Below are 27,209 nucleotides of genomic sequence, written 5' to 3'. Positions count from 1 at the left end.
TCATTGAATTGGCAAACCTTAAGAAGAGAATACTCTCTATTTCCATTAGAACATCACCTTTCTGATGGTGAAAGGGCAGTAATTGATACTATTTGGCAGAAGTGACTAGAGGTCTATATCCTTAGGAAAATATTTCAAAAGCTTTGGATTCTGTTAAGTTTTATTATCAATATATTTAGAATTCTAGTTCTAAATTCCCTTCAACTCCAATTATTCTGGCGACAAGCAGCTTTTACTTGTATTTCAATCTCTGTGGCTAAGTCCTATCACCTGTTAGTAGACGATTTCCTGAATCATCAGGTTCTTGCTACACCTCTCAGTGCAAGCTTCCATGCAGAGAAGCATCGGCTGGGTGCAGAATGCTGCGTACAAAATGCTTAGAAACATAAATCACTGTGGCTATGCACAGTCCAATACTTATGCACTATGGCTCTGCAACTGGATTCTCTGTGGAGGATATTAAAAACACAGAGTCTCAACCTCACCTTCTGTTCACTAAATCAGAATCCCCAAAAGGGGAATACCAAATATGCATGCAGTTTATAACTGGCACAGGTGATTCTGGGGTATTGTAGAGACTCTGAAATACTGATTTGCTCTTGGAATCCTTGTCCTTCCTTGTTTTGTGAGTCCTGTGGGCAGCTGAACTCAAGGTCTGATACTTTCAGAGGTACAGCATATGTAGGACAGAAAGGGAATCTTGGGGGAGGCATGACTTGTGCTGTATATTCCTGTGTCTCCTTGTGAAACTTGCTTCACTTCTATGAACATTACATTTTTCTCTGTGAAATATACCTTCTATGATATACCAGTGAACTGTAAAAGACATCCTGGAAAGACACACCTCGGAACAAAGTGAGATTTATATTTTCTGAAAAACAAACTAGTCCTTGATTGTATATATTAAGAAGAATTTAAAAAAGCATAGAATTGGTAATAACACTCTAAACCTATGTATGTGTGTAGATTCACTTTCATATTTAATATACGTGTTTAATATAGTGTTATATTTAATATACTTATTGTATTAAATATATTATGTTTAACATGATATTTAATATACTCATCCACATTTATATCCACACCAATCCCATTGGTCTCTTTTGAGTTTTTGTTTCAGGCTTTTTTAAGAATGTAGGGCAAAGTTTTGGTCTTGGTCTTTTAAGCACAGCAGCTACAGGAAGGGAGATTTTCTTGCTCTGAGAGGGCAAAAAAAAAACACCAGCAACTTAAACCAGGGGAACTGACCTAAAAGGCTGTGCCACTGGTAAGATTTACGTGGACTTAGCCAGATTAAAGGCTTGATACCTGAAGAGAGAGAGATCAGGCTGAGGTGTTTTGCTTTGTGTCTATCAGATGCAGAGCATTTCAGCAGAAATGCAGCAATCTCACAGCAAGCCTTAAAAGGTGGCCCAAGAGCCTCAGCATCTGATATCATGTCAAACAAATGCTATCAGCATCTGGGAAATCTCTGGAATCTGGGCATGAGTAGAGACTCTGTGAGTTTCTTATTCTATGAGAAAATCTAAAGAAAGTTAAAGAGATATAAGTAAACACCTGACCATTCATTTCTTCTTTCCTTTCTTTCTCTCTTCCTCCTTCCCTCCTTCTCTCCCTCTTTCTCTTTCACTCAGCAATCTGCAATGTTTCAGGCATTGTCATAACTCAGCCTTGAGGATATAATAATTTTTAAAAATATTATAAAGCATAACCTCATCCTCAAAGAATTGACATTAGTGGTTAAAGTAAATAATTAAACCCTGACAAAATATTGTTAAGAGTTAGCAGTCTTCATAATAGGTATTTTATTTTGTACTTTCTTCAAAGATTTTATGTAAAAATATAAGCTTATATAATATTATTTGATATGAAAATATATTAATATCGAAACACATGATCAGTAAAGAAATTATTTTTAACACAAAAGTGACTGAATTACAGCTCATTTCCACACACTTGAGTAAAATACCCTGGCTTGGCAAATCAATGTAAGAGCTTTAGCTCAACTCAGAGAAACGCTATGTGTACCATAGTTAAATCATTATAATCATCATATGGGACAGGCATTGTGTTATAGATTCAACATAAAGTAAAATACATGAAGCATTTTACATTTAATTTGTGTAACAATTCCACAGCGTACCTGCTATGAATATGTTATTATTAAAATTAACTGACTGAGGCTTAGAAAGGTTAAAAGACTTGTTCAAGGTAACACAGCTAGTGAGGCCAAAGCTATTTATTCCAAAGGCCCTCTTCTCTTCTACAAGCAGACTTTTGGTTTTAAAGAGCACACTACAAAATTTAACCCTACTGTAGTCAAGATGATGCCATAGATCATTCTCTATCAGTTCAAATCAAGGTTCTTCATCAATTTACAGGAAGAGGCTATTTACTGGTTAGCTGTAATATATATATATATATATATATATATAAAATATTATAATATATATGATAAACATGTAATATATAAAATTATAATATATATTATATCATATATTTTATATTTAAGAACTATATAATGTATAAAAATTATATTATTTATTTTATACATTAAATTTTATATCTTACATATTTATGTATAAATTATAATATAACTTTATATTATATATAATTGTATATATTATATATTTCTTATAAATATAAAAATATATAATATAGAATATATATTTCATACACACACACACACACACACACACACACTCACACACACACTATAACCAAGATAGGTTTATTGTAGGAAGTAACTGGTTTCAGCTGAAGAACTTGATTTTAGAAAGGTGTTAAGCTCTATCATAGGATGGTTGGCAGAAGACTAAAGAACAGAGATACACATATTCTCTATTTGTGTAGATACACACAAATGTACATGCATACTTGCACATATGCTTGTTTACACATGTATCTATCAACTCCCAAATCCTAAATTTCCTATTTATTTTTTACTTTTAATAAACTTCCTACAGACAAATGAGGTGGTTAGAAATAAACAGGGACTTAGAACACAATGCAGTTATTTACTGAGGCTATTAAGTGAATAAATTGCTAAAATCAATCTGTTCTGAAAGAAAGTGTGATTTTATTTCTCTATGATCCCCTTAAATGCATGATATGAACACAATGTACACAACATAGTGGTTTTTAGAACCAATTTTTATATGGTCAATTAATTTAAAATGGTACCTATCTAAATGGCATATAAAATGTCTTCTAGGAAAAAAAAGTAGAATTCCTGTAGAATGTAACTATTGATTGATTTCTCAGAAACAAATTGTGAAGCTCAGAGATGAGTCCCATTTATAATTATGTAAATATCACAAATAATAATGGTAAAGTGCAGTGTTTGTTTTGAAATAAGCTTAATTTGTCTCATAATTCTTTCAAAATAAATTCATTTTTTTATGCACTTGGCTAATATTAGAAATGGAAATACTATTCAATCAGTTCTAAATCATTTTTTAAGCTGGATAATTTCTGGAAAGTGCTGACTTTTGTTAGAAAATCTGAAAATGGAAAATTCCTCTCAGTGATCTGTTATGTCCTCACATATTATTTATGAAGTTCAATACTGCTTCATGGATTTCTTAAACCTCAAAATTCAGCCATCTGTAAACCTCTCTTCTCTGTAATGAATCTTGGAATAAGAAAGAAGGGAAAATATGTTTCAGCTTCCAGAGGAGATTTCTGAAGTCCAAAGCATTAAAGCTCACATACTTGTTTACTCAGGTGAATCAACAAGTCTTTTTCTCAGGTTCTGTTTGCTTTTATTTTGCATGTAATCCTGATAAATTTAATCAGTTTCAGAGCCATCATAGGTTCAAAACAATAGTTTAAAAGGGAAGAAATGAGGTTGCTTCAGATAGGCATAATAACTATGGTTAAAACTGACAATTGAGGGGGAATATATTAAGATAACTATACAGGTCATCAGATGAGTGAATTTAAGTTCTATTTTAGTCTTAGATCATACAGGGAAAAGAATTCCATAATCTAGTTTATTGTAGAAATGATAGAAATCTGAGCGCTATCATAGTTAACCATAGTTATAAATGTAACATTAAATTATGCTCAATAAATTCTTAAAGGGAAGATTGGTATAATAAAAAGTAGAGATCTGAGTAATCAATTGTAGGCAGATTTTATTCTATATAAACATAGAAGGCTGTTTAAAATGGGCATGATCAAAAAACTTTATTTTGTGTTACCTAGTCACTGCAGTGCCTCTTTTAACAATAGGTTTCAAAGTTAGCTAATACATCAAGGTTTAGTTCAAGTTTTGGCTACATAATAACTACTGATGATGTTGCAACAAGAGATTTAATAACAGATTTAAGTGAACCTTTTGGATGTCACTATAATCAATCAGTGATTGATTATTTCTTAATATGCTCATAATGATTTGAAACATTATATCCAGCCTCTGAGAGAAGCTATAATTTCATGTATGGATTTTCTGATTAGTAAATGCCAGTACATAGGGAGACTAACACTTCCCTATTACAATAGTGAGGAGAAAACCATATATTATTATCTCTCTCACAAAAGGATTGGAATAGAATAAATCAATTTTATTCCATTTGTCTTAAAGACAAAAACATTAAACAGATGGAGGAATCCACAAGAAAATAGTACTTATGAAAGAAAGATGCTATGAAATATGCTGCTAAAAACAGCATGAATAAAACAGGATGAATCAGTTTTATCATTTTCCAGATTTGTCAGATCATCCATTATGTCTTTTTTAAGGTACTAAATAAATTGTGAATTATCAATACACATGAAATAGAAATCTCCGTGCTTTACTCAGAATATCACAGGAATGTAGATCTAGAGAGTGCTATCTAGATAACTAGTTCAATGATTTTCAAATAGAAGTACACATCAAAATCACAAGGCATTATAAATTATCTAGATGCCTGGACCCATCATCTGAATCAGAATTTTAAGCATGTAAGCATGTGTCTTTTCAAAAGCAACTCCCTGTTTTAGAACAATTGAGTCCAGTTCCCACATTTTATGGAAGAAACTGATAAACAAATTAAAATGTCTAATAACAGGTATTTGCTTATGCATATTTTGGCACTAAAATAAAAAGGTATATAGTCTTTAATAAAATAAATCAGTATATAGTAAACTTGTATGAATACTATAAAAAGTTTTCATTTTGTTTTATGATTCTAATAAATTGGCTAGTTGTGAATCATAGAACAAATTCATGTCAAAGCTAGACAATCTTCAAATGGTGTCTCTGCTCTTTTAAGTTCTCTAAGCTTACAAGATGTTTAATCTAATACAAATAAAAAAATAGTTAAGAAAATATTTATTCTTAGAGGTTTAACATTTTAGACTAAATTCCATAGAAACCATTACTTAAAAGCAATATTAATATAAAATATATCCATGTAAAGGCTATATATAAGAGCTAAGATATTTCAGGATGGATTAATTTTGTCACACGCCAAAGTATCTGAGAAATTAATGAGAACTAAATTTGCTTTTGTCTCTCTTTTTGTTACAAAAATCGAATTTTTCCTTTCTCTAGGCATATTTAGATGGCTATTTGTGTGTTGAGAATTCTGGAACTCTGAAGCTCTGATATGAGTCAGATTCTCTGTTAATTTCCAACAAATGTGATCAAGCAAATCTTTATAGAGAAGGAGGATATGAAAGAAATGAAGGCTTTAGTATTTGGACAGAGAGCAGTTGGATTGATTCCGCACTGATGGGGAATTTGTATTCCTGGAGAGAGAAGAGAACCTAGAGGTTTTTGTGGTTCCAGCTTGGTATACTGAAGGGACAACTGCAACCTGACCACTGATTAGCTAAGCATCATGCCCTTGAAGGCAAGGGTACAGAGAAGGTCCCGGGAGCCACATTTGGTATGCAAGGATTGAAACCACTTCACAGATTAACATATTTTTGAAAGGAGCATGGAGGTACCATATAGGCATTTTATTAGGAGCCAAGATGAACTGTATAGCAATGGCTGTTCCCCATTAATTCTGGATTGATCCACCTCCAGCGTTTACTCAAATCCCAAGGGAAGGAAATGGGCAACTGTCAAATAATTGACATGTGCCACGTTTTCATAATCCAGTCTATCATTGTTGGACATTTGGGTTGGTTCCAAGTCTTTGCTATTGTGAATAGTGCCACAATAAACATGCGTGTGCATGTGTCTTTATAGCAGCAAGATTTATAATCCTTTGGGTATATACCCAGTAATGGGATGGCTGGGTCAAATGGTATATATACACCATGGAATACTATGCAGCCATAAAAAATGATGAGTTCACTTCCTTTGTAGGGACATGGATGAAGCTGGAAACCATCATTCTCAGCAAACTATCGCAAGGACGAAAAAACCAAACACTGCATGTTTTCACTCGTAGGTGGGAATTGAACAATGAGAACACATGGACACAGGAAGGGGAACATCACACACCAGGTCTCTTGTGGGGTAGGGGGAGGGGGGAGGGATAGCATTAGGAGAGATACCTAATGTTAAATGACGAGTTAATGGGTGCAGCCCACCAACATGGCACATGTATACATATGTAACAAACCTGCACGTTGTGCACATGTACCCTAAAACTTAAAGTATAATTAAAAAAATGAAATAATGAAAAAAAAATAATTGACATGGATTTTCAAGCATATGGTGGATGAAAGTAAAGGTAGTTTTATTTTTATTTTTTAGAAGACATATAAATTCAGTTTGTTTTTTGCATCTGAATGTTTGGGGGAAAAGTTAAACCTGTAGTATACGTGTGTGTGTGCGATGTGTGTGATATTTATATATATATATTTATATATTGCAGAGTTGTTCCTTCCACATTAGTTCTACTGCACTATTTTTGTTTCCCCTACTGTTATCAAAAATAAGCATTCATTATTCATGTAAGATACAGAGGAAAACGAAACTAAAATGAGAAGGGAAATACTAGATTAATTTGATCATATATATTTAAATAACCACAAGAAATAGTTATTCTCAAAGATACATAACAAAGTTACACTAAGGAATATATCTCACTATACACATTCTTAACATTTGTATTTTATTATATGCTAGACTTTCAAAAGATTATTTTTTCCTCCTATTGTTTTCTTAGATTTACTGAACCATAAAGAAAGGAAAAGAAGAAAACTGGCTCATTGTTACAAATCACTTCCCACTGTGAATTTCAAGTCTTCTTATTTTCTGCTTTTCATCTAAATTCAACATCATGATGATGCAATATAATCAAAAGAAAATGCTGTAAATATAAAAATGTTAATTTAAAGCTATACACATACCAGGTTCAAAGAAGATGAAAGCCACATGTCAGTGGGATTGCCTGGGTTCATCTGGATGGTCCAGCTCATACAACAAGCAGGTCGGTGACTCTTTAGGCAAATGTGAATGTTTTATAGATTAAATAAATCATCTTTCTGTTTAAGATTATTAAATATTCTGCAGAAAAATCCAACTCTGTGCCTTTCTAATTTTCTCTTCCACTTCAAATCCTTCACATTTTATGTTTTTTCTTTTACCAATGAGTTAGTAAAAGTAAATATAAAACTCAAAAAATTATGTATTATGTCTATTCCAGGCTTTATTTTAAAAATATGAGTTTTGGCTCTTTTTATATGACTTAGTATCTTTGTACTATTTTTGTTTTATTATTATAGAATGCATTGTTTTCCAATAATATACTATTTATTCATACACAAAAAGGCAATATTTAACAAGACATTTGAGCAAGAAAGCGTTAACTCAAAATTCAGGGCTCAAGCCTACATATATTCCATCGAAAGGACCGGCCCTTTACTGGCTCCTGGGAGATAACCTCTGAATTTGGAATATCCTGACAGATAATAATGTCTTTGATACCTGAGACCTCGAGCTGTGCCAAATAGTTTATGCTAATTAGATGTGATTTATGCTCTCAACCCTTTTTATGTATGCCTGGGGCTTTGGGCCATGCTGCATCAGCTTGGCCCCTGCAGGAGCTGGAGACTGACTAGCTAAGGTCAGTTACACAGGTGCTTCATGTCATCATGACGGACCTACAATGAAAACCGTGGACAACAAGGTTTATGTGAGTTTCCTTGGTTGGTTACACTTTATATATGTTGCCCTACATTGTTTCTGAGAAAGTATTTTAAGTACTTTTCATGCAATTCCAATGGGAGAATACACCTGGAAGACTGTACCTGCTTTCTCTTAGACTTTATCTTATGTGTCTTTCCCTTCGCTAATTTTCATCTGTAACTTTTATTGTAATAAACCCTAGCAAAAAGTAAAACAGTTTTTCTGAGTTCTTCTTATACATTATCAAACCTGAGGGTAGTCTTTAGGCCCCAGACACAATATCTGAAAGCTATGAAATGCTTTGAGCTTTAATATTTTAAGCAATCTGTGGTCTCCATAACACCATGCCTTGGAAGGATATCAGCAGTGTGATGACATTTCTGTTCTTGAAGTTGATATATGACTTACAGTTAGGAGTTAGATAATTTCAATAGTCTCCTTATGTTAAAATATATTTAAACCAGTTAATAAGATGAGAACTTTATCTCTTCTTCAACCTTGCTTCTTTCTGCTTTTCCCCTCCCCCCCATATTCTTATTATCACAATTTCTGGAAATAGGAGTCAAGATTTGAAACTGACACTAAAGTTAGTTGGAATAGCTTCTTAGTGGCAATTCATAAAATAGATAAATGAGACAAGAATATCCTTGGAAGTTCTGTTATTTGGTATAAGGCAAGATGTAACTTGCCTTGACTTGTCAAATGACTGGCTTAATGTCCCACAGAACATCTGTGGCAGTGTCAGGTCTAAAAGTGGAATCTTATGATTACAGGTATGGGGTTCTTTCTTCTGTAATAAACTCAGATTATTGCTGAAGTTACTGCCAAAATCACAACCTAAAATAAAGCTTAATTACATTATGGATGTGTACATTAGATGATTTACCTGCAAGTAAAAGGAACTCTGACTTGAGCAATATTAAACAAGAGGCCATAAGGATCAAATATATTAGGTCCAGAGGTTGGGCAGGCAACTTGAGAGGTTCAGTCAAGAGCTCAACGGTTGACCACAGACCAGATTTCTTTTATCTCTAATCTCTGCTGTTTTCAGGGCACTCACTAATAATAGACTAATAGTTTATTATATTATTATTTAAGTAGTTAATAGTGATAGTCTAATTGACTACACCCCCCATCTTGCTTTAGGGCCTCAAAATGGTAACAGCAACTACATTAATCCAGATGTTAGAAGGTATAGAAGAGGTCACACATACTCTTCCTCACATTCTAAGAGCAGGTGAGGAAATCTTTCCTCAGAAAGAATGCCTCCCTTGCCTCAGAGACCAGCATAGTGTCACATGTCCATTTCTAAAGGAATCCCCAAGAGTGGGATGTGATTAACATGACTGCCTTAGGTAAAAGCACATGACATGGACCAAGACAAAACATCCAGACAACCACAAATACTTGAAAAGTGGCTAGACAACCTCTGGAGTAACTCTGTTTCTGGTCATGGATATGTAAATGCGAGTTACAGTTATTCCTTTAGGTATCTGCCATCCTTGTGGGAAAAAACAGTTCGCCACAAATGTTCCTTTTATTGTAAAAACAATGTCAGTGCACTGACAGTCAAAATATTTGGTGGCTGAAACCATATTTTGACTTTTCAAAAGTTTGCTTTTAAAGCTTTGTTTTCTAACTTCAATAAGTATAGTCCTCTTGCAAATATCAGTTCTGTTGTTAAGTAATAAACTATAAGCCCGGATTAGTATTGTAGCATTGACTTCTGTTGTATGTTTATTTTCTGAAGCCAGTCAGTGAGTGAGTCCACCTTGAGTAGGTATGTTTATGTCAGGCTTTCTGAGAAATGAGGAGCCAGAGGGGATCCCAAATCTATTGCCAACCGTGTCACAGATCGTTTAAGACAGAATGGAACATGCTTGTGACAAAGGCGATGACAAATGAATATGTACTGAAGGGACAACACCAACAGATGAGTGAAGGAAACTGGAAATATGTAATGTGAGATGGAGGTCAGAGTGCAATGTAAGATAATCATAATGAAATATATGTGTGAATGTAATACCATGAGTTAGATAAAAGCAGGTGGCTGTAAGACTCACAGTAGTGCCTTTCAGAATAATTTCTGAAATTTTACACAAATTCCATATTGCCACAAGCTGTGAATCCAGTAAGTGAACCATTTGTTATATAATATTTAAACCAACCTGTATAGAGTGGAGAATAGAACATGTTTTACTACCTTTAAGTTAAAAAAAAATTTGCTTGAGTTTCTGTTTTCTAACCTTGAGAAGTAAGCATATGTAATATATATATACTAACCTAACACACAGGCAAAAGCTCACTCTATTTGTACATAGGCATTAAATTATATTAGTCTAAATTTAGGTATATAAAAGACCAGTGGATACTAACGAGATGCAGATCTTTGCAGGTAGAATTGTGCTCACAGGCATTCAGGATGCAGTCATCAATGTGCTGTTCACATCTTATCCCAACATAGCCTGGATTGCATAAGCAGGAAAAGCCATCAACCACTGGAAACAACAGAAAAGAGAAAACTTAACATTCCTTTAACCTTAGTACAGGTAATTATAATTAGTCTAAAATTCTATAATCATTTATGTATTTCACTTTTAACCAAAGTGTGAATTATTATATTTAATCTATTACATAGTCCTCTACAATATTTTCTAAATAACCATCTTATTCAGTTCTATTTAACTTAAAAAAAAACTTCAGTTAGTTGAAATAAGAACAATTACAATGGACATTTGGTAATAGTTTGCAAAGCAACAATGAAAATATCCAATTTTATTTGCTCTCTCTTGTTTTTGGCAGTACACAATATATATGATAAATAGCTTACTCCTGTATCACTTAATTTTCCCAAGCTGTTTTAGGTTTAATAAACAAGACCTTAACCGTTCAGTTGTTAAAGTTCTCTGTATCACAGAATATATTAAAGTGCATTGTGATCTCAAAGTTGATAATGAGCTACTTAAGCCTTAGTTAAAAAGAGCTTTCACATTTCATCACAATCTTTTTAAAATAATGATCACAATTTGTTCTTCATTTTACCATTAATGATGAAAACAGAATGGTGTCTGAAGCATCTCCAGGAAGTAGTGACAGTATGAATTGCACTTGGAGCAGGCACCAATTTATAACTACTTGCAGTCAGTCCCTGAGTTCTTCATTATCCCTGAGATTTACCATGAAATCTATACTGCCATTACGCCTCTGTGCATGTACTTGCTATTACTCTCATTAAATGCTTAGGTCCTCAGTGGCAACAGCATTTTTAATGCACTGTAATAAATGTATCTAGCTTCTGGATTTCTGCAGCCATGTTTTGTACAACATGTGTAACGAGGGCCTCTAAGGAGAACAGGGCAGTCATAGACATCAACAAGAGACAAGTGAAATACACAAGAATAGGCAGCTCCTTAGACAGGATTTTACTTCTGTTTTACTTTCTTTTTTTATCTAGCACCTAGTTTTTAACCTCTCATTGACTACAAATTATTAATAAGCATGTAATTGCAAATGAATTAATGTGATAAAATGTCAGTCTGTGCTTCTTTGTTACACATGGTATTTTTTATTTTAACAAATTAAAACCACATATTATACAATATATAATTAAGACATTGTGGAGTGTCACCAATCATAACAATATTTAAAATTACGCTTATGGTTATTATTTAAGTTTGGATACCGATGCATACTGACAAGTAACAAACAACTGGAGTCAAATTAACCTTCAGCATTGATGTTACATGTTCTATGAAGACAAATTATAAATTACATTAAAGGCAAAGGACAACAAAAGGTAACTTTGAACAAACAAAGTGTCTGGAAACAGATTGTTAAAAAAATAAAGCATGCTTTTATTGTCAATAAATGTGTTTCTAACATAGATTAATACAGACAAGGAATGTGTTTCTAATACTTTATTCTGGAATAAAAATCTAATAAATGGACTAAGTGCCAGAAGAGAACCTAGAGAACTAAATTGGATACCAGAGGGAAATCGGATACTGCAAAGAAGACAGAAACAATTTAAATATTTAAAACAAAGTAACAGAAAGTAGAGGGTTTTTCTCACATGTAATTTGTTAACCACGGGGCTATGTGATAACCAAAAACCATTTCATAGGAAAGACATGTTACACACATAGTGGTGCTCTTGATGTTGTTTTTAACAGAAAATCTAGTCACTGTGATATGGAAGTGCTGGGATGGGAAGAGTGTGGTCCCTTTAAATGATACAGAAGGGGGAAGGGAAGTGCTAGGTAGAGAAGGGCGTGGTCCCTGGCTAGGGCTCTACCCCCATGGACCTAGGTGAGGATGGCACTCCTGCCTTTATGCCAGAATGTTGCATTTCCCAAGACCACCCTGGCCTGCCCTGCCCACATCGTGTGCCTATAAAAACCCCGGAGACCTTAGCAGGCAGACACACACGTGGCTGTGTAGTGAGGAACACATCAGGGGAAGAAGACTCAGTGGCACCTGGACATTGAGAGGTGCACATCAGAGGAGGAACACACAGGTGGCTGGACATGAAGAGGAATTGCACCGACAAGCACGGGCATGCTGGAGCCCCAGAAGGACATGGAGTTTTGCCAGGGCAGTCAGAGGAGAGCCCAGGCCGCCCAGCAGCCTAACTCCAAGGGAAAACCATCTCCCTTCTGGCTCGCATTGTCTGAGAGCTACTTCCACCCAACAAAACCTTGCACTCATTCTCCATGCCCAGGTGTGATCTGATTCTTCTGGTACACCCAGGCAAGAACCCTGGATACAGAAAGCCCTCTGTCCTTGTGACAAAGTAGCGGGTCTAATTGAGCATGTTAACACAAGCCGCCTATAGAAGGCAAAACTAAAAGAGCAAAACTAAACGAGCACCCTGTAACACACGCCCACTGGGCCTTCAGGAGCTGTAAACATTCACCCTTACCCATGGCCGTGGAGTCAGAGCTCCACATCCTGCCTGTCTATATGCTCCACTAGAGGAATGGGGCATTGAAGAAGCGAGTCACACACCCTGCAAGGGGGACAAAGGACCTTTCCCATTTCAACTGCATTGGTATTAGTCTGTGTTTATAAATATTTCATACTACTATTTTGAGGCCAAATTTTCTTAAAATAGACCTTCTATGAATCTGGATGTATTATTCATTTTATACTTAAGTATGTACCAGACATCATATATACCGGTTGTACTGAATGAAAGTTTGAAATGTGACAACACTTTTTGGTGGAATATATAGAGGTATTTTAAAACTGTAACAGCAGGCCGAGCATGTGGCTCACACCTGTAATCCCAGCACTTTGGGAGGCCGAGGCGGGCGGACCATTGGAGGTCAGGAGTTCAAGACCAGCTTGACCAACATGGTGAAACCCCATCTCTACTAAAAATACAAAAAAAGCCGGGCTTGGTGCCACATGCCTGTAGTCCCAGCTACTCGGGAGGCTGAGGCAGGACAATTGCTTGAACCTGGGAGACAGAGGTTACAGTGAGCCTAGATAGTGCCACTGCACTCCACACTGGGAGACAGAGTCAGACTCCATTAAAAAACAAACAAACAAACCTGTAACAACAAAATGGTGAACAACCATGTAATGATGTTCGAGATTTACAGACTCACACATACACAAACACACACATATATAGTGATTTCTCATATATAGTCCTGTAATAAATACTATTGACATGGTAGAGTTCCCTGATCCTTCTCACAGGACATATAACAGGGGTGTGGCTGGCCTGTTCAGTTGCTGCAGCTGCTGAAACCCCTTGCGGGAGGGGGACCATGCAGATAGGCAGGTGCAGAGGCCAGGGCGAGTGCTTTGAGCTCTGGACCTGTGGTAGTGTTTAGGGGTGGGTGCCTGCAATCCCAGTGTTACAATGCTCTCTTAGCCTTGCTGTCTGCAGATGGCTTTAAGGGTTAACCAGCTCAATGGACCCTCTGCCTTTTCACAAGGGCAGAGGGCCAGGGTGACAGCTTTCTGTATCCCGAGCTCTTGCCTAGCGTCCCGGAAGATTCGGGTCACACATAGGCTCGAAGGATGAATGAGAGGTCTTGAGTGGTGGAGGTGGCTCTCAGCAGGATGGATGGGGAGGTGAAAGTGGGGGATGGAGTGGGAAGATAATTTTCCCCTGGAGTTGGGCTGTACAGTGGCCAACCTCCTCTCTGACCACTCCTGAACTCCTCTTGGTATTCAGATGTTCCTCCTCTTCTCTTTCTCTGCCGAATAGTCCATTGGTCTGCTTGTCTTATCTCCTCATCTCCTGGTTCACTCTGGAGTCTGGGGTTCAGCATTTATATGGGTACAGGATAGGGAGCATGGCAAGCCAAAAGGCAAGTTTTTGGGTGGAAAAACAGGAACGCCTGTTCTCATTTATGGCCATAGGTATCCAGGCGTGAGGATGCGGCCTTTGCCAGGGAACTATCTTCTTCTACCCAGTATTTCCCTGTCTTCTGTCTGTGTCACTATTAACTAGAATTCAGGGAGTTCAGCTTCCCAAACTATTTTATTTCAGAGAAAGTATGAAGAATCTAGTGTCTTAGTTTCATTCCGATAACATTCTACATGTGTGATATAAATTTTAAAAAATATTTTGGTTCCCTGGTAGCTAAATATCGTTAGATGGGGTCCAAAATATATTATGAATGATTATATTATGAAATACATTAATATATTAGGTATTCAAATTTTACATTTCCCATAATATATTATGGTTTCAAAATTTTAATAGGTAGTATTGCATTATAAGTAACATAAATTGCATTTTCATGTCTTATAAAAAATTATACATTAAAATATTTACAAAGAACTTCTAAAAGTTAAATATATTATAATACATTGTTAATCTATGTGAACAAGTTAAATTTAAATTGTCTATATATAATCATTATAGTAGGGCTGCCTATATATTTCAAAAAAAAAATCTCTAACTTCTCTCTCAGCCATGAGATATTTTAAAAAGACATGAATCTTTTTTAAGTATCATTCCTCACCAGATACCTGTGGGTTTGAGCTCAGAAATGATACAATACTGACTTATTTCAAGGTAATTTGAGAATTTCAGAAATTTTAAAATACAAGCTTTGCAGTGCCAAATTCTGGAACAAAAATAATAACTTGGTGATTTATATCAAGAGCAGCAAAAATATGGCATATAGTCCACAGAACTGTTTTGCTTAGCTGGCACAATGTTAGAAAATTAACGTGATATTAGTATCTATATAGATATTTCAGTTTGCTAGGGCCCCACCACTAGCTGTTGTTTTATATCTGGGCGGCTTCGCCCAATTTACAAAATTCAATTGCCTTGATATTGGCTTTTATTTGCACAGCACTTGTTTTAAGAAACAAATTTAAAATTTGAGTTAAATCCTACTATTTCTAAATAAAAAGACCATAACATAACTTTCTATTGAAATGAGGTTTTATGTGTAATTTTAACTATTTACTCATATACTGAGGGATCATGTAGAAATATATTTTAAAGGAGGTGAGACAAAACCAAATAAGGTAGTTTTTTGCAACACCCTTCTAGACCTTTGTTTATTTCTGTTTCTCCTCTTCATGCCCCAGCAACATTCTGTGTATGACGTCAATTCATTTTCCTGTGTCACAACCAAATTACCCATTTTAGGCATGTTCTTCCACAAAAAAATCCATGTTTCCATCTTACTTTTCCCTCTTTCCTTCTTTTCTTCCTGTCTTTTTCCTCATTTATATTTTTTTAGGAATATAAATTTCAGTAGGAAGAAGTATGAGTGTGTGGGGTGATATATGTATAAAATATGCTAAACTAATGTTATTTTGAATACCGTAAACCATGCTTTCTCATGCCTAAGGGTGAATATTTTTTAAAATTCTACCATTTCAAATAAAATTTCAAAGGTTAATTCTGGCACTAGAAAGGAAAAGCCATATTTCATTAGATTTCCTCATTTGCTGCACTTGTGACTCACAAAAATATAAATGAATTTGTCAGAAATTGGGGGTACTTAGTGAAGATAACTGACATTGACTTGGATGTTCAAGCCAGGCTAAAGTCAGTAAATAATCATGGTTATATCCTAAACTCTCCCATTACTATGTTAGGGTCTACAGTGGTCTGCTCTACAGTAATTGCAGCTGCTGAAGGAACTCACTGTCATAGCAATATCCATGCAGGCAAGGGCTGGAACTGCACTCATTGACATTGACCTCACAGCGTGGACCTGAAAAGCTGGCACACAGGCACTGGAACTCAAGGGGAAACATTTCCAAATCCATTTTCTCTCTATGCACAGCTCCATTCTCACAAGGATCACTAGCTTTGCAAGGCCCAAATTCACAGTGATAAATTGGAAAAGAAAGAATCAAAGTGCCAGTGCTTATCGAATGAACTAATTCTTGCAACTGCTGTCATTCACCTGGCATATTTCAGCATAAATGCATCCAATTTATTCTCTATTCTCTTATTATCATTGTGACTCTCTCTCTCTCTCCCTCTTCATTATAATTTAAGAAAGAAATGTTATTTATTATTTCTATGCTTCATCTAACAAAGTACCAGCAGGTAGCAATGATAAGTGACAGCATTTTTAAAAATTATATTTTGTTTCTTCATACTTCCCACTTGTTCAACAATGTTCTCTGAAGACGTTGCAATTAAGAAAGTAGATTATTGGGCAACCTCCTTTGGGTTCCCTCCCTTCATATGGGAGCTCTGTTTTCACTCTATTAAATCTTGCAACTGCACTCTTCTCGTCCGTGTTTGTTATGGCTCGAGCTGAGCTTTCACTCGCTGTCCGCCACTGCTGTTTGCCGCTGTCACAGACCCACCACTGACTTCCATCCCTCCAGATCTGGCAGGGTGCCCGCTGTGCTCCTGATCCAGCGAGGTGCCCATTGATACTCCTGATCATGCTAAAGGCTTGCTATTGTTCCTGCGTGGCTAAGTGCCTGCGTTCATCCTAATCGAGCTGCACACTAGTCACTGGGTTCCACGGTTCTCTTTCATGACCCGCAGCTTCTAATAGAGCTATAACACTCACCACATGGCCCAAGATTCCATTCCTTGGAATCTGTGAGGCCAAGAGCCCCAGGTCAGAGAACATGAGGTTTGCTACCATCTTGGAAGTGGCCCGCCACCATCTTGGGAGCTCTGTGAGCAAGGACCCCCAGTTACATTTTGGTGACCATGAAGGGACATCCAAAGCAGTGAGTAATATTGGACCACTTTCGCTTGCTATTCTGTCCTATCCTTCCTTAGAACTGGAGGAAAACACTGGGCACCTGTCAGCCAGTTAAAAACAATTAGCGTGGCCGCCGGACTTAAGACTCAGGTGTGAGGCTATCTGGGGAAGGGCTTTCTAACAACCCCCAACCCTTCTATTGGGGACGTTGGTCTGCCTGGAGCCAGCTTCCACTTTCAATTTTCTTGGGGAAGCCGAGGGCCAACTAGAGGTAGAAAGCTGTTGTCCTGAACTCTCGGCAGTAGCTGGTTGAGATCATGGTGCAGCCAGAAGTCTCTACTCAGCAGTCGCCGATGCGTGCACACCTACCTTTCCTTCTGACCCATACCTCCTGGGCCCTGACCGCGACTTTCTTGAAAGTGTAGCTCCAAAATTCTCCCTACCTCTGAATCTACTTCCTCTGATCCCTGCCTCCTAGGTACTAATGGTTCAGACTTTCATTTCCTCTAGCAAGTTGTATCTCCAAATGGATCTAAGGAGGCTCTACGCTGTGTCCTTAGGCATCTAGGCTATAACCCAGGGAGTCTCATCCGTGGTATCCCTCCCGATTTAGGTACACAGCTCTCGACATGGGCAGTTACGTGGGACCCGTTCCCCACTACTTTTGCCAGGGCCCCAAGTTTGTGATGGCTAAGAGAGAGACAGAGAAAGAGACAAAGAGGGAGTCAAAGAGAAAAAGAAAGGAAAAGAAATAGTTTTAAAAAAAAAAGTGTGCCCTATTCCTTTAAAAGCCAGGGTAAATTTAAAACCTGTAATTGATAATTGCCACTTTGTTGTCAGTGTAAATAAGGGCGTAGCAAATCCTTAATCCAGTAACCCAGGGATGGGCCAAATGCATTCAGTCAGTAGTGACAACTGCTTTATTAAAAGTAGAAAAGTAACTTTTAGAGGAAACCTCATTGTGAGCACACCTCACCAGAATTATTCTAAGTCAAAAAAAAAAAAAAAGCAAACAGGTAGCTTACTAACTCAAAAATCCAAAGTATGGGGCTATTATGTTAGAAAAAGGTAATATAACTCCAACCACTGATAATTCCCTTAACCCAGCAGGTTTCCTAACAGGGGATTTAAATATTAATTACCATACAAAGATCCCACCAGACCTAGGAGGAACTCCCTTCAGAATAGGATGATAGATGGTTCCTCCTAGGTGATTGAGGAAAAAAACCACAATGGGTATTCAATAATTGATAGGGAGACTCTTGCGGAGGCAGAGTTAGAAAAATTGCCTAATAATTGGTCTTCTCAAATGTGAGAACTGTTTGCACTCAGCCAAGCCTTAAAGTACTTACAGAATCAAAAGATGATCTCAATCCTGACTCAAAAGGTTAGCTACACCCTCTCTGAAATGAATTTGCATAAGAACTGTTGTTTATGCGAATGCATCTTTTTTTTTTTTTTTTTTTGAGACGGAGTCTTGCTCTGTTACCCAGGCTGGAGTGCAGTGGCGCAATCTCAGCTCACTGCAAGCTCTGCCTCCCGGGTTCACACCATTCTGCTGCCTCAGCCTCTCCAAGTAGTTGGGACTACAGGCTCCCGCCACCACGCCCAGCTAATTTTTTTTTTTTTAATATTTTTAGTAGAGACGGGGTTTCACCGTGGTCTCGATCTCCTGACCTCGTGATCCGCCCGCCTCGGCCTCCCAAAGTGCTGGGATTACAAGCATGAGCCACCGCGCCCAGCCTGTGAATGCATCTTGATGGGGCAGCTGGGTTGTTATGAAATACTCAGAAACCCAGCCCAGCTCTAGGACTCACCCCTGAGCGCAAAGGCAATGTTAGGCACGCTGGTAAAGGACCACTAGAATCAAGCAGCCCAGACCCCTTTCTTTGTGGTCAAGAAAGGCGGGAAAACAGGTGCAGGACTGCTACATCGGTAAACCTAACTAATCTGATAAGCAGAGGTCCATGGGTGGTTACGCACCCTGGAAAGGAATTCACCTCTGAGCGCAAAGGCAATGTTGGGCACGCTGGTAAGTGACCACTAGAATCCAGCAGCCCGGACCCCTTTCTTTGTGGTCAAGAGAGGCAGGAAAACAGACGCAGGACTGCTACATCAGTGAGCATAACTACTCTGATAAGCAGAGGTCCATGGGTGGTTACACACCCTGGAAAGGAATAAGCATTAGCACCATAGAGGACGCTCTAGGACTAATGCTCATCAGAAAATGACTAGGGGTGCTGGCATCCCTATGTTCTTTTTTCAGATGGGAAACATTTCCCCCAAGGCAAAAATGCCCCTAAGATGTATTCTGGAGAATTAGGACCAATTTGACCCTCAGATGCCAAGAAAGAAATGACTTATATTCTCCTGCAGTACTGCCTGGCCACGATACCCTCTTCAAGGGGGAGAAACCTGGCCTCCTGAGGGAAGTATAAATTATAACACCATCTTACAGCTAGACCTCTTTTGTAGGAAAAAGGCAAATGGAGTGAAGTGCCATATGTACAAACTTTCTTTTTATTAAGAGACAACTTGCAATTATGTAAAAAGTGAGATTTATGCCCTACAGGAAGCCCTCATTCTACCTCCCTACCCCAGCGTCCCCCCCCGACTCCTTCCCCAACTAATAAGGATCCCCCATCAATCCAAATGGTCCAAAAGGAGATAAAGTGGTAAACAATGAACCAAAGAGTGCCAATATTCCCTGATTATGCCCCCTCTAAGCAATGGGAGGAGGAGAATTCGGCCCAGCCAGAGTGCATGTACCTTTTTCCCTCTCAGACTTCAAGCAAATTAAAATAGACCTAGGTAAATTCTCAGGTAACCCTGATGGCTATATTGATGTTTCACAAGGGTTAGGGCAATCCTTTGATCTGACATGGAGAGATATAATGTTACTGCTAAATCAGACACTAACCCCAAATGAGAGAAGTGCTGCCATCACTGCAGCCCGAGAGTTTGGCAATCTCTGGTATCTCAGTCAGGTTAATGATAGGATGACAACAGAGGAAAGAGAACGATTCCCCACAGGCCAGCAGGCAGTTCCCAGTGTAGACCCTCACTGGGACACAGAATCAGAACATGGAGATTGGTGCCGCAGACATTTGCTAACTTGCGTGCTAGAAGGACTAAGGAAAACTAGGAAGAAGCCTATGAATTATTCAGTGAAGTCCACTAATAACACAGGGAAAGGAAGAAAATCCTACCGCCTTTCTGGAGAGACTAAGGGGGCATTGAGGAAGCATACCTCTCTGTCACCTGACTCTACTGAAGGCCAACTCATCTTAAAGGATAAGTTTATCACTCAGTCAGCTGCAGACATTAGGAAAAAAACTTCAGAAGTCTGCCGTAGGCCTGGAGCAAAACTTAGAAACCCTATTGAACTTGGCAACCTCTGTTTTTTATAATAGAGATCAGGAGGAGCAGGCAGAACGGGACAAATGGGATAAAAAAAAAAGGCCACCACTTTAGTCATGGCCCTCAGGCAAGCGGACTTTGGAGGCTCTGGAAAAGGGAAAAGCTGGGAAAATCAAATGCCTAGTAGGCCTTGCTTCCAGTGCAGTCTACAAGGACACTTTAAAAAAGATTGTCCAAGTAGAAGTAAGCTGTTCCCTTGTCCATGCCCCTTATGTCAAGGGAATCACTGGAAGGCCCACTGCCCCAAGGGATGAAGGTCCTCTGAGTCAGAAGCCACTAACCAGATGATCCAGCAGCAGGACTGAGGGTGCCCAGGGCAAGTGCCAGCCCATGCCATCACACTCATAGAGCCCTGGGTATGCTTGACCATTGAGGGCCAGGAGGTTAACTGTCTCCTGGACACTGGTGTGGCCTTCTCAGTCTTACTCTCCTGCCCTGGGCAACCGTCCTTCAGATCTGTCTATCGAGGGGTCCTAGAACAGCCAGTCACTAGATACTTCTCCCAGCCACTAAGCTGTGACTGGGGAGCTTTACTCTTTTCACATGCTTTACTAATTATGCCTGAAAACCCCACTCCCTTGTTAGGGAGAGACATTCTAGCAAAAGCAGGGGCCATTATACACCTGAACATAGGAGAAGGAACACCCGTTGGTCGTCCCCTGCTTGAGGAAGGAATTAATCCTAAAGTCTAGGCAACAGGAGGACAATATAGACGAGCAAAGAATGCCCATCCTGTTCAAGTTAAACTAAAGGATTCTGCCTCCTTTCCCTACCAAAAGCAGTACCCCCTTAGACACGAGGCCCAACAAGAACTCCAAAAGATTGTTAAGGACCTAAAAGCCCAGGGCCTAGTAAAACCACGCAATAGCCCCTGCAATACTCCAATTTTAGGAGTACAGAAACCCAACGGATAGTAGAGATTAGTGCAACATCTCAAGGTTATCGATAAGGCCATTTTCCCTCTATACCCAGCTGTACCTAGCCCTTATACTCTGCTTTCCCAAATACCAGAGGAAGCAGAGTGGTTTACAGTCCTGGACCTTAAGGATGCCTTTTTCTGCATCCCTGTACATCCTGAGTCTCAATTCTTGTTTGCCTTTGAAGATCCTTTGAACCCAATGTCTCAATTCACCTGGACTGTTCTACCCCAAGGGTTCAGAGATAGCCCCCATCTATTTGGCCAGGCATTAGCCCAAGACTTGAGTCAATTCTCATACCTGGACACTCTTGTCCTTCGGTACATGGATGATTTGCTTTTAGCCACCCGTTCAGAAACCTTGTGCCATCAAGCCACCCAAGCGCTCTTAAATTTCCTCGCTACCTGTGGCTACAAGGTTTCCAAACCAAAGGCTCAGCTCTGCTCACAGCAGGTTAAATATTCACAGCTAAAATCTTCCAAAGGCACCAGAGCTCCCAGTAAGGAATGTATCCAGCCTATACTGGCTTATCCTCATCCCAACACCCTAAAGCAACTAAGAGGGTTCCTTGGCATAACAGGTTTCTGCCAAATATGGATTCCCAGGTATGGTGAAATAGCCAGACCATTATATACACTAATTAAGAAAACTCAGAAATCCAATACCCATTTAGTAAGATGGACACCTGAAGCAGAAGCGGCTTTCCAGGCTCTAAAGAAGGCCCTAACACAAGCTCCAGTGTTAACCTTGCCAATGGGGCAAGACTTTTCTTTATATGTCACAGAAAAAACAGGAATAGCTCTAGGAGGCCTTACACAGGTCCGAGGGATGAGCTTGAAACCTGTGGCATACCTGAGTAAGGAAACTGATGTAGTGGCAAAGGGTTGGCCTCATGGTTTACAGGTAGTGGCAGCAGTAGCAGACTTAGTATCTGAAGCAGTTAAAATAATACAGGGAAGAGATCTTACTGTGTGGACGTCCATGATGTGAATGGCATACTCACTGCTAAAGGAGACTTGTGGCTGTCAGACAACCATTTACTTAAATATCAGGCTCTATTACTTGAAGGGCCAGTGCTGTGACTGCACACTTGTGCAACTCTTAACCCAGGCACATTTCTTCCAGACAATGAAGATAGAACGTAACTGTCAATAAGTAATTGCTCAAACCTATGCCACTCGAGGGGACCTTTTAGAGGTTCCCTTGACTGATCCCGACCTCCACTTGTATACTGATGGAAGTTCCTTTCTAGAAAAAGGACTTCAAAAAGCAAGGTATGCAGTGGTCAGTGATAATGGAATACTTAAAACTAATCCCCTCACTCCAGGAACTAGTGCTCAGCTGGCAGAACTAATAGCCCTCACTCAGGCACTAGAATTAGGAGGAGGAAAAAGGGCAAATATATACACAGAATCTAAGTATGCTTACCTAGTCCTCCATGCCCACACAGCAATATGGAGAGAAAGGGAATTCCTAACTTCCAGGGGAATACCTATCAAACATCAGGAAGCCATTAGGAGATTATTATTGGCTGTACAGAAACCTAAAAAGGTGGCAGTGTTACACTGCTGGGATCATCAGAAAAGAAAGGAAAGGAAAATAGAAGGGAACCACCAAGCGGATATTGAAGGCAAAAGAGCTGCAAGGCAGGACCCTCCATTAGAAATGCTTATAGAAGGACCCCTAGTATGGGGTAATCCCCTCTAGGAAACCAAGCCCCAGTACTCAGCAGAAGAAATAGAATGGGGAACCTCACAAGGACATAGTTTTCTCCCCTCGGGATGGCTAGCCACCGAAGAAGGAAAAATACTTTTGCCCGCAGCTAACCAACGGAAATTACTGAAAACCCTTCACCAAACCTTTCACTTAGGCATTGACAGCACCCATCAGATGGCCAAATTATTGTTTACTGTACTGGGCCTTTTCAAAACTATCAAGCAGATAGTCAGGGCCTGTGAAGTGTGCCAAAGAAATAATCCCCTGCACTGCCGGCCATACATTTCAATCCCTGTATCTTTAACCTCCTTGTTAAGTTTGTCTCTTCCAGAATCAAAGCTGTAAAACTACAAATCATTCTTCCAATGGAGCCGCAGATGCAGTCCACGACTAAGGTCTACCGCAGACCCCTGGACCGGCCTGCTAGCCCATGCTCCGATGTTAATGACATCGAAGGCATCCCTCCCAAGGAAATCTCAACTGCACAACCCCTACTATGCCCCAATTCGGCAGGAAGAAGTTAGAACAGCCATCGGCTAACCTCCCCAGCAGCACTTGGGTTTTCCTGTTGAGAGGGGGGACTGAGAGACAGAACTAGCTGGATTTCCTAGGCCGACTAAGAATCCCTAAGCCTAGCTGGGAAGGTGACTGCTTCCACCTTTAAACACGGGGCTTGCAACTTAGCTCACACATGACCAATCAGATAGTAAGGAGAGCTCACTAAAATGCTAATTAGGCAACAACAGGAGGTAAAGAAATAGCCAATCATCTGTTGCCTGAGAGCACAGTGGGAGGGACAATGATCCGGATATAAACCCAGGCATTCGAGCCAGCAATGGCAACCCCCTTTGGGTCCCCTCCCTTTGTGTGGGAGCTCTGTTTTCACTCTATTAAATCTTGCAACGGCAAAAAAAAAAAAAAAAAAAAAAAAGTAGATTATTAACAATTTGATGCTCCCTATGTTTTTTTTCTGGTACCCTGGAGGTTGCTATCACTGTAAGCTTTGTTTGGTGGATTTGTTGCTATTCTCAAAACAAGTAAATGATGGAAAAAGAACATTGTAATAAGCATCTAATCTTAATAGAAATACTTCTGAAATTTTCAGAAATAGTCCTGAAATTTTTTGTATATTTTACTCAGAAAATGTAACTGCATAAAGTGGTTGCCATTGTGTGAAATGTACACAAGTATTTAAGAAATAGGATGGTTTGATTCAAGAGAAACCATATCAGACAAAAAGCACAGTGTAAGCAGCACAAACTTTTTCAACAAAGCAAAATTATTATTTGAGTATCAGTTTTCAAGGCATAGTAAAAATATTTAGATGTTAGCTATTTGGAAAGTATTTAAAAATAATGCCACTTATTCACTAAAATGTATAGTATATAGGTACAAACATAGGTTCTAAAAAGGCCTGGCTGAATACTTTAAAGCAGAAAATATACAGTCATCATTAAGTCCTTGAACTGCCTGGGTTTTCTCGGTAACTTCATAACTACAGGGATAAGGGTATAACACAAAGACTTAGGATAAGGGATAAAGCTTTCAAAGCTGAGAAGTACCATAGTTGTTTGAGAAATTACAGAACCCAGGTATCCCTGTGATTCTCCCAATTTTGACCACAAGAAAAATAGTTTAAGAGGGCCTGCCTAGAAGCTGCTGAGGATATCAACAATCTGTAGAGTAAAGGCAGCAAATTGATATCATTAGTGTCCATAAAATAAGAGCAATAAAACTGTACCAAAATGGAGATGCTCAGGACTTCAATTTCTAAGTACGGCAAAAAAAAAAAAAAAAAAAACTACTTCCCAAGAACATAAAAATAAACATTTCCTTCAATTAAAAAAAAAATCTATTACGTGGCTACTTTTTGCAAGAGCAATGCTTAGTAGTACGGAGAATTCAAATAGAAACAAGATCTTTTTCTGAAACTATTATGAGATTGAAATGTATTGTAAGTAATACATTTCTGGATACTATTTTATCATAATCAAAGTTTTTGTGAAATAACGGAAATTGCATTGAACAAACATCTACTCATACTGAAAAAAATGAATTGTCTTTAATGAAAAGTTCCCATGCATCCCCTTTCTTTCTAATTACCTACTGCTAAATATTTAATTGTGACACTAGGTGTTTTGCTTTGCTAGTGGGAAGTTAATTTAGCTGTTGCTTTGTAAATAATTTTGTACATTATATTATGTAGCTGAACAATAATGTATATGAGAAAATACTCATGATATTTTCTTTTTCAGAACACACATGTACCCCTTATCATGTTGATTTGTATATTAATTCATTAAACTAATATGTAATGAGCCGTTGCCCTGTGGCAAGCAGTGTGCTAGACGCGGGAGGTGGGGGGCAGGTGTTTAAAAGAACAATGATGGGTTCAAATAGGCAAGTTAATCAATGCAATAAGTGGTAAACATTGTCAATCTCCTTGCTACAGAGTCATTATGTAAGTAGAATTCCCATATGGTTTCCAAGATCCCCACCACTAGTGTACATACCCTACATAAGTCCCTCACTTTAAATGTGGGTGAGGCTGGGTGCAGTGGCTCACAACTGTATTCCCAGCACTTTGGGAGGTCGAGGTGGGAGAATTGTTTGAGGCCAGAAGTTTGAGACTAGTCTCGGCAACATAGTGAGACCCCTAGAGGTGGTGAAGAGATGGTGATAGGCATACCTATAGTCCCAGCTACTACTTGGGAGGCTAAGATGGAAGGATCACTTGAGCTTGGGAGGTCAAGTCTGCAGCAAGCTGTGATTGAGCCACTGCACTTCAGCCTGGGAAACAGTGAGACTCTTTCTCTTAAATAAATAAGTCAATGTGGGTAAGATACGTGAATATGATTGAATGTCACTCTGTAATTGTTTAGTTTATATGGAAGAAAAGATTGTGGATATAATTAAGTCCCAGAATCATAAGGGAGTCCATCAAAAGAGACATTATCTTGAGTGGGCCTGACTAAATCAGATAAGACTTTAAAAGAAGTCAGAGGCATTATCCTACTTGCCTCAAAGAGGCAAATGAAAGCTGTGTTTTATAAAGCTCTATGAGATAGGGAATGGCATCTGGTTTGCAGCAGCCAAGAACACTCGAGACAGACAGTAGGGAAGAAAGACCAGAGCTCTAAAATCACAAGGAACTAAATTTTACCAACAGCCAGTGAGCTTGGAAGAGAAACGTGAGCCTTAGATTAGCTCACAGTCCTGGCCAACCTTTTGATTTCAGTCTTGTGAGACCATGAGTAGAGAACTCAGTTAAACCATTCACAGATTTCTGACTTGCAGAAATTGTAAAATAAAAAATGTGACTTGTATTAAATCTCTAAGCTTGTGATAAGTTGTTCAGCACAGAAAAGTAATACAGTCAAATATGAGGGCCACTAAGACATCTTCAGTGCTATTGGAAAGCCTACTGAACAGGTGATATTTGGAGTGAGCCCTAAGGAATCATCACACATTATCGAGATTAGGCATGTGGGATACAGAAGGGGATGGGGAGAGTTTTCTGGAAGGATGAGGGCCAGAAGGTGAGAAAGTTCAGGAGATTGAAAACAAATCAATATGAATGGAACACAAAATGCAGGGAAGAAGGAGATGCATTACCACATTTAAGGAATATAATATGCCACTGATTTTAAGGGAGTTTATTTTATGTGCCATTAAGGGTAGCATGGTAGAAAAAATGATGCCCTCCCACTCCCTTCACTACCTCCCCATTGAAGATATCCAGCTCCTAATTCTGGAAACCTGTGAGTGCTATCTTATGTGGCCAATAAGAATTTGCAGATGTGATTAAGTTGAGGATTTTGAGGTGGTAAGCTTATCCTATTTTATCTGGGTAGGCCCTAACTGTAATCATAAGGGTCTTCCAAGGGCCTTTATAAGAGAGAGGCAAGAAGTTTAAAG

At 38.6% G+C, this 27,209-nt stretch overlaps 1 protein-coding gene across 1 annotated transcript in view; it reads right to left on the bottom strand.

Moving 5' to 3' along the window:
• The window catches only part of EYS (eyes shut homolog), a 1,808,075-nt gene that overhangs the window by 1,302,086 nt on the left and 478,780 nt on the right, over positions 1–27,209 (bottom strand). The window contains 1 exon segment of the mRNA XM_030809409.1: positions 10,454–10,575. Coding sequence (XP_030665269.1) covers positions 10,454–10,575 — 122 coding nt within the window.

The sequence above is a fragment of the Nomascus leucogenys genome, chromosome 3 (assembly GCF_006542625.1).
Source record: "Nomascus leucogenys isolate Asia chromosome 3, Asia_NLE_v1, whole genome shotgun sequence".
NCBI classification, from domain to species: domain Eukaryota; kingdom Metazoa; phylum Chordata; class Mammalia; order Primates; family Hylobatidae; genus Nomascus; species Nomascus leucogenys.
Note: the sequence above shows the minus strand (reverse complement) of the source record. Positions and strands in the feature narration are given on the sequence as shown.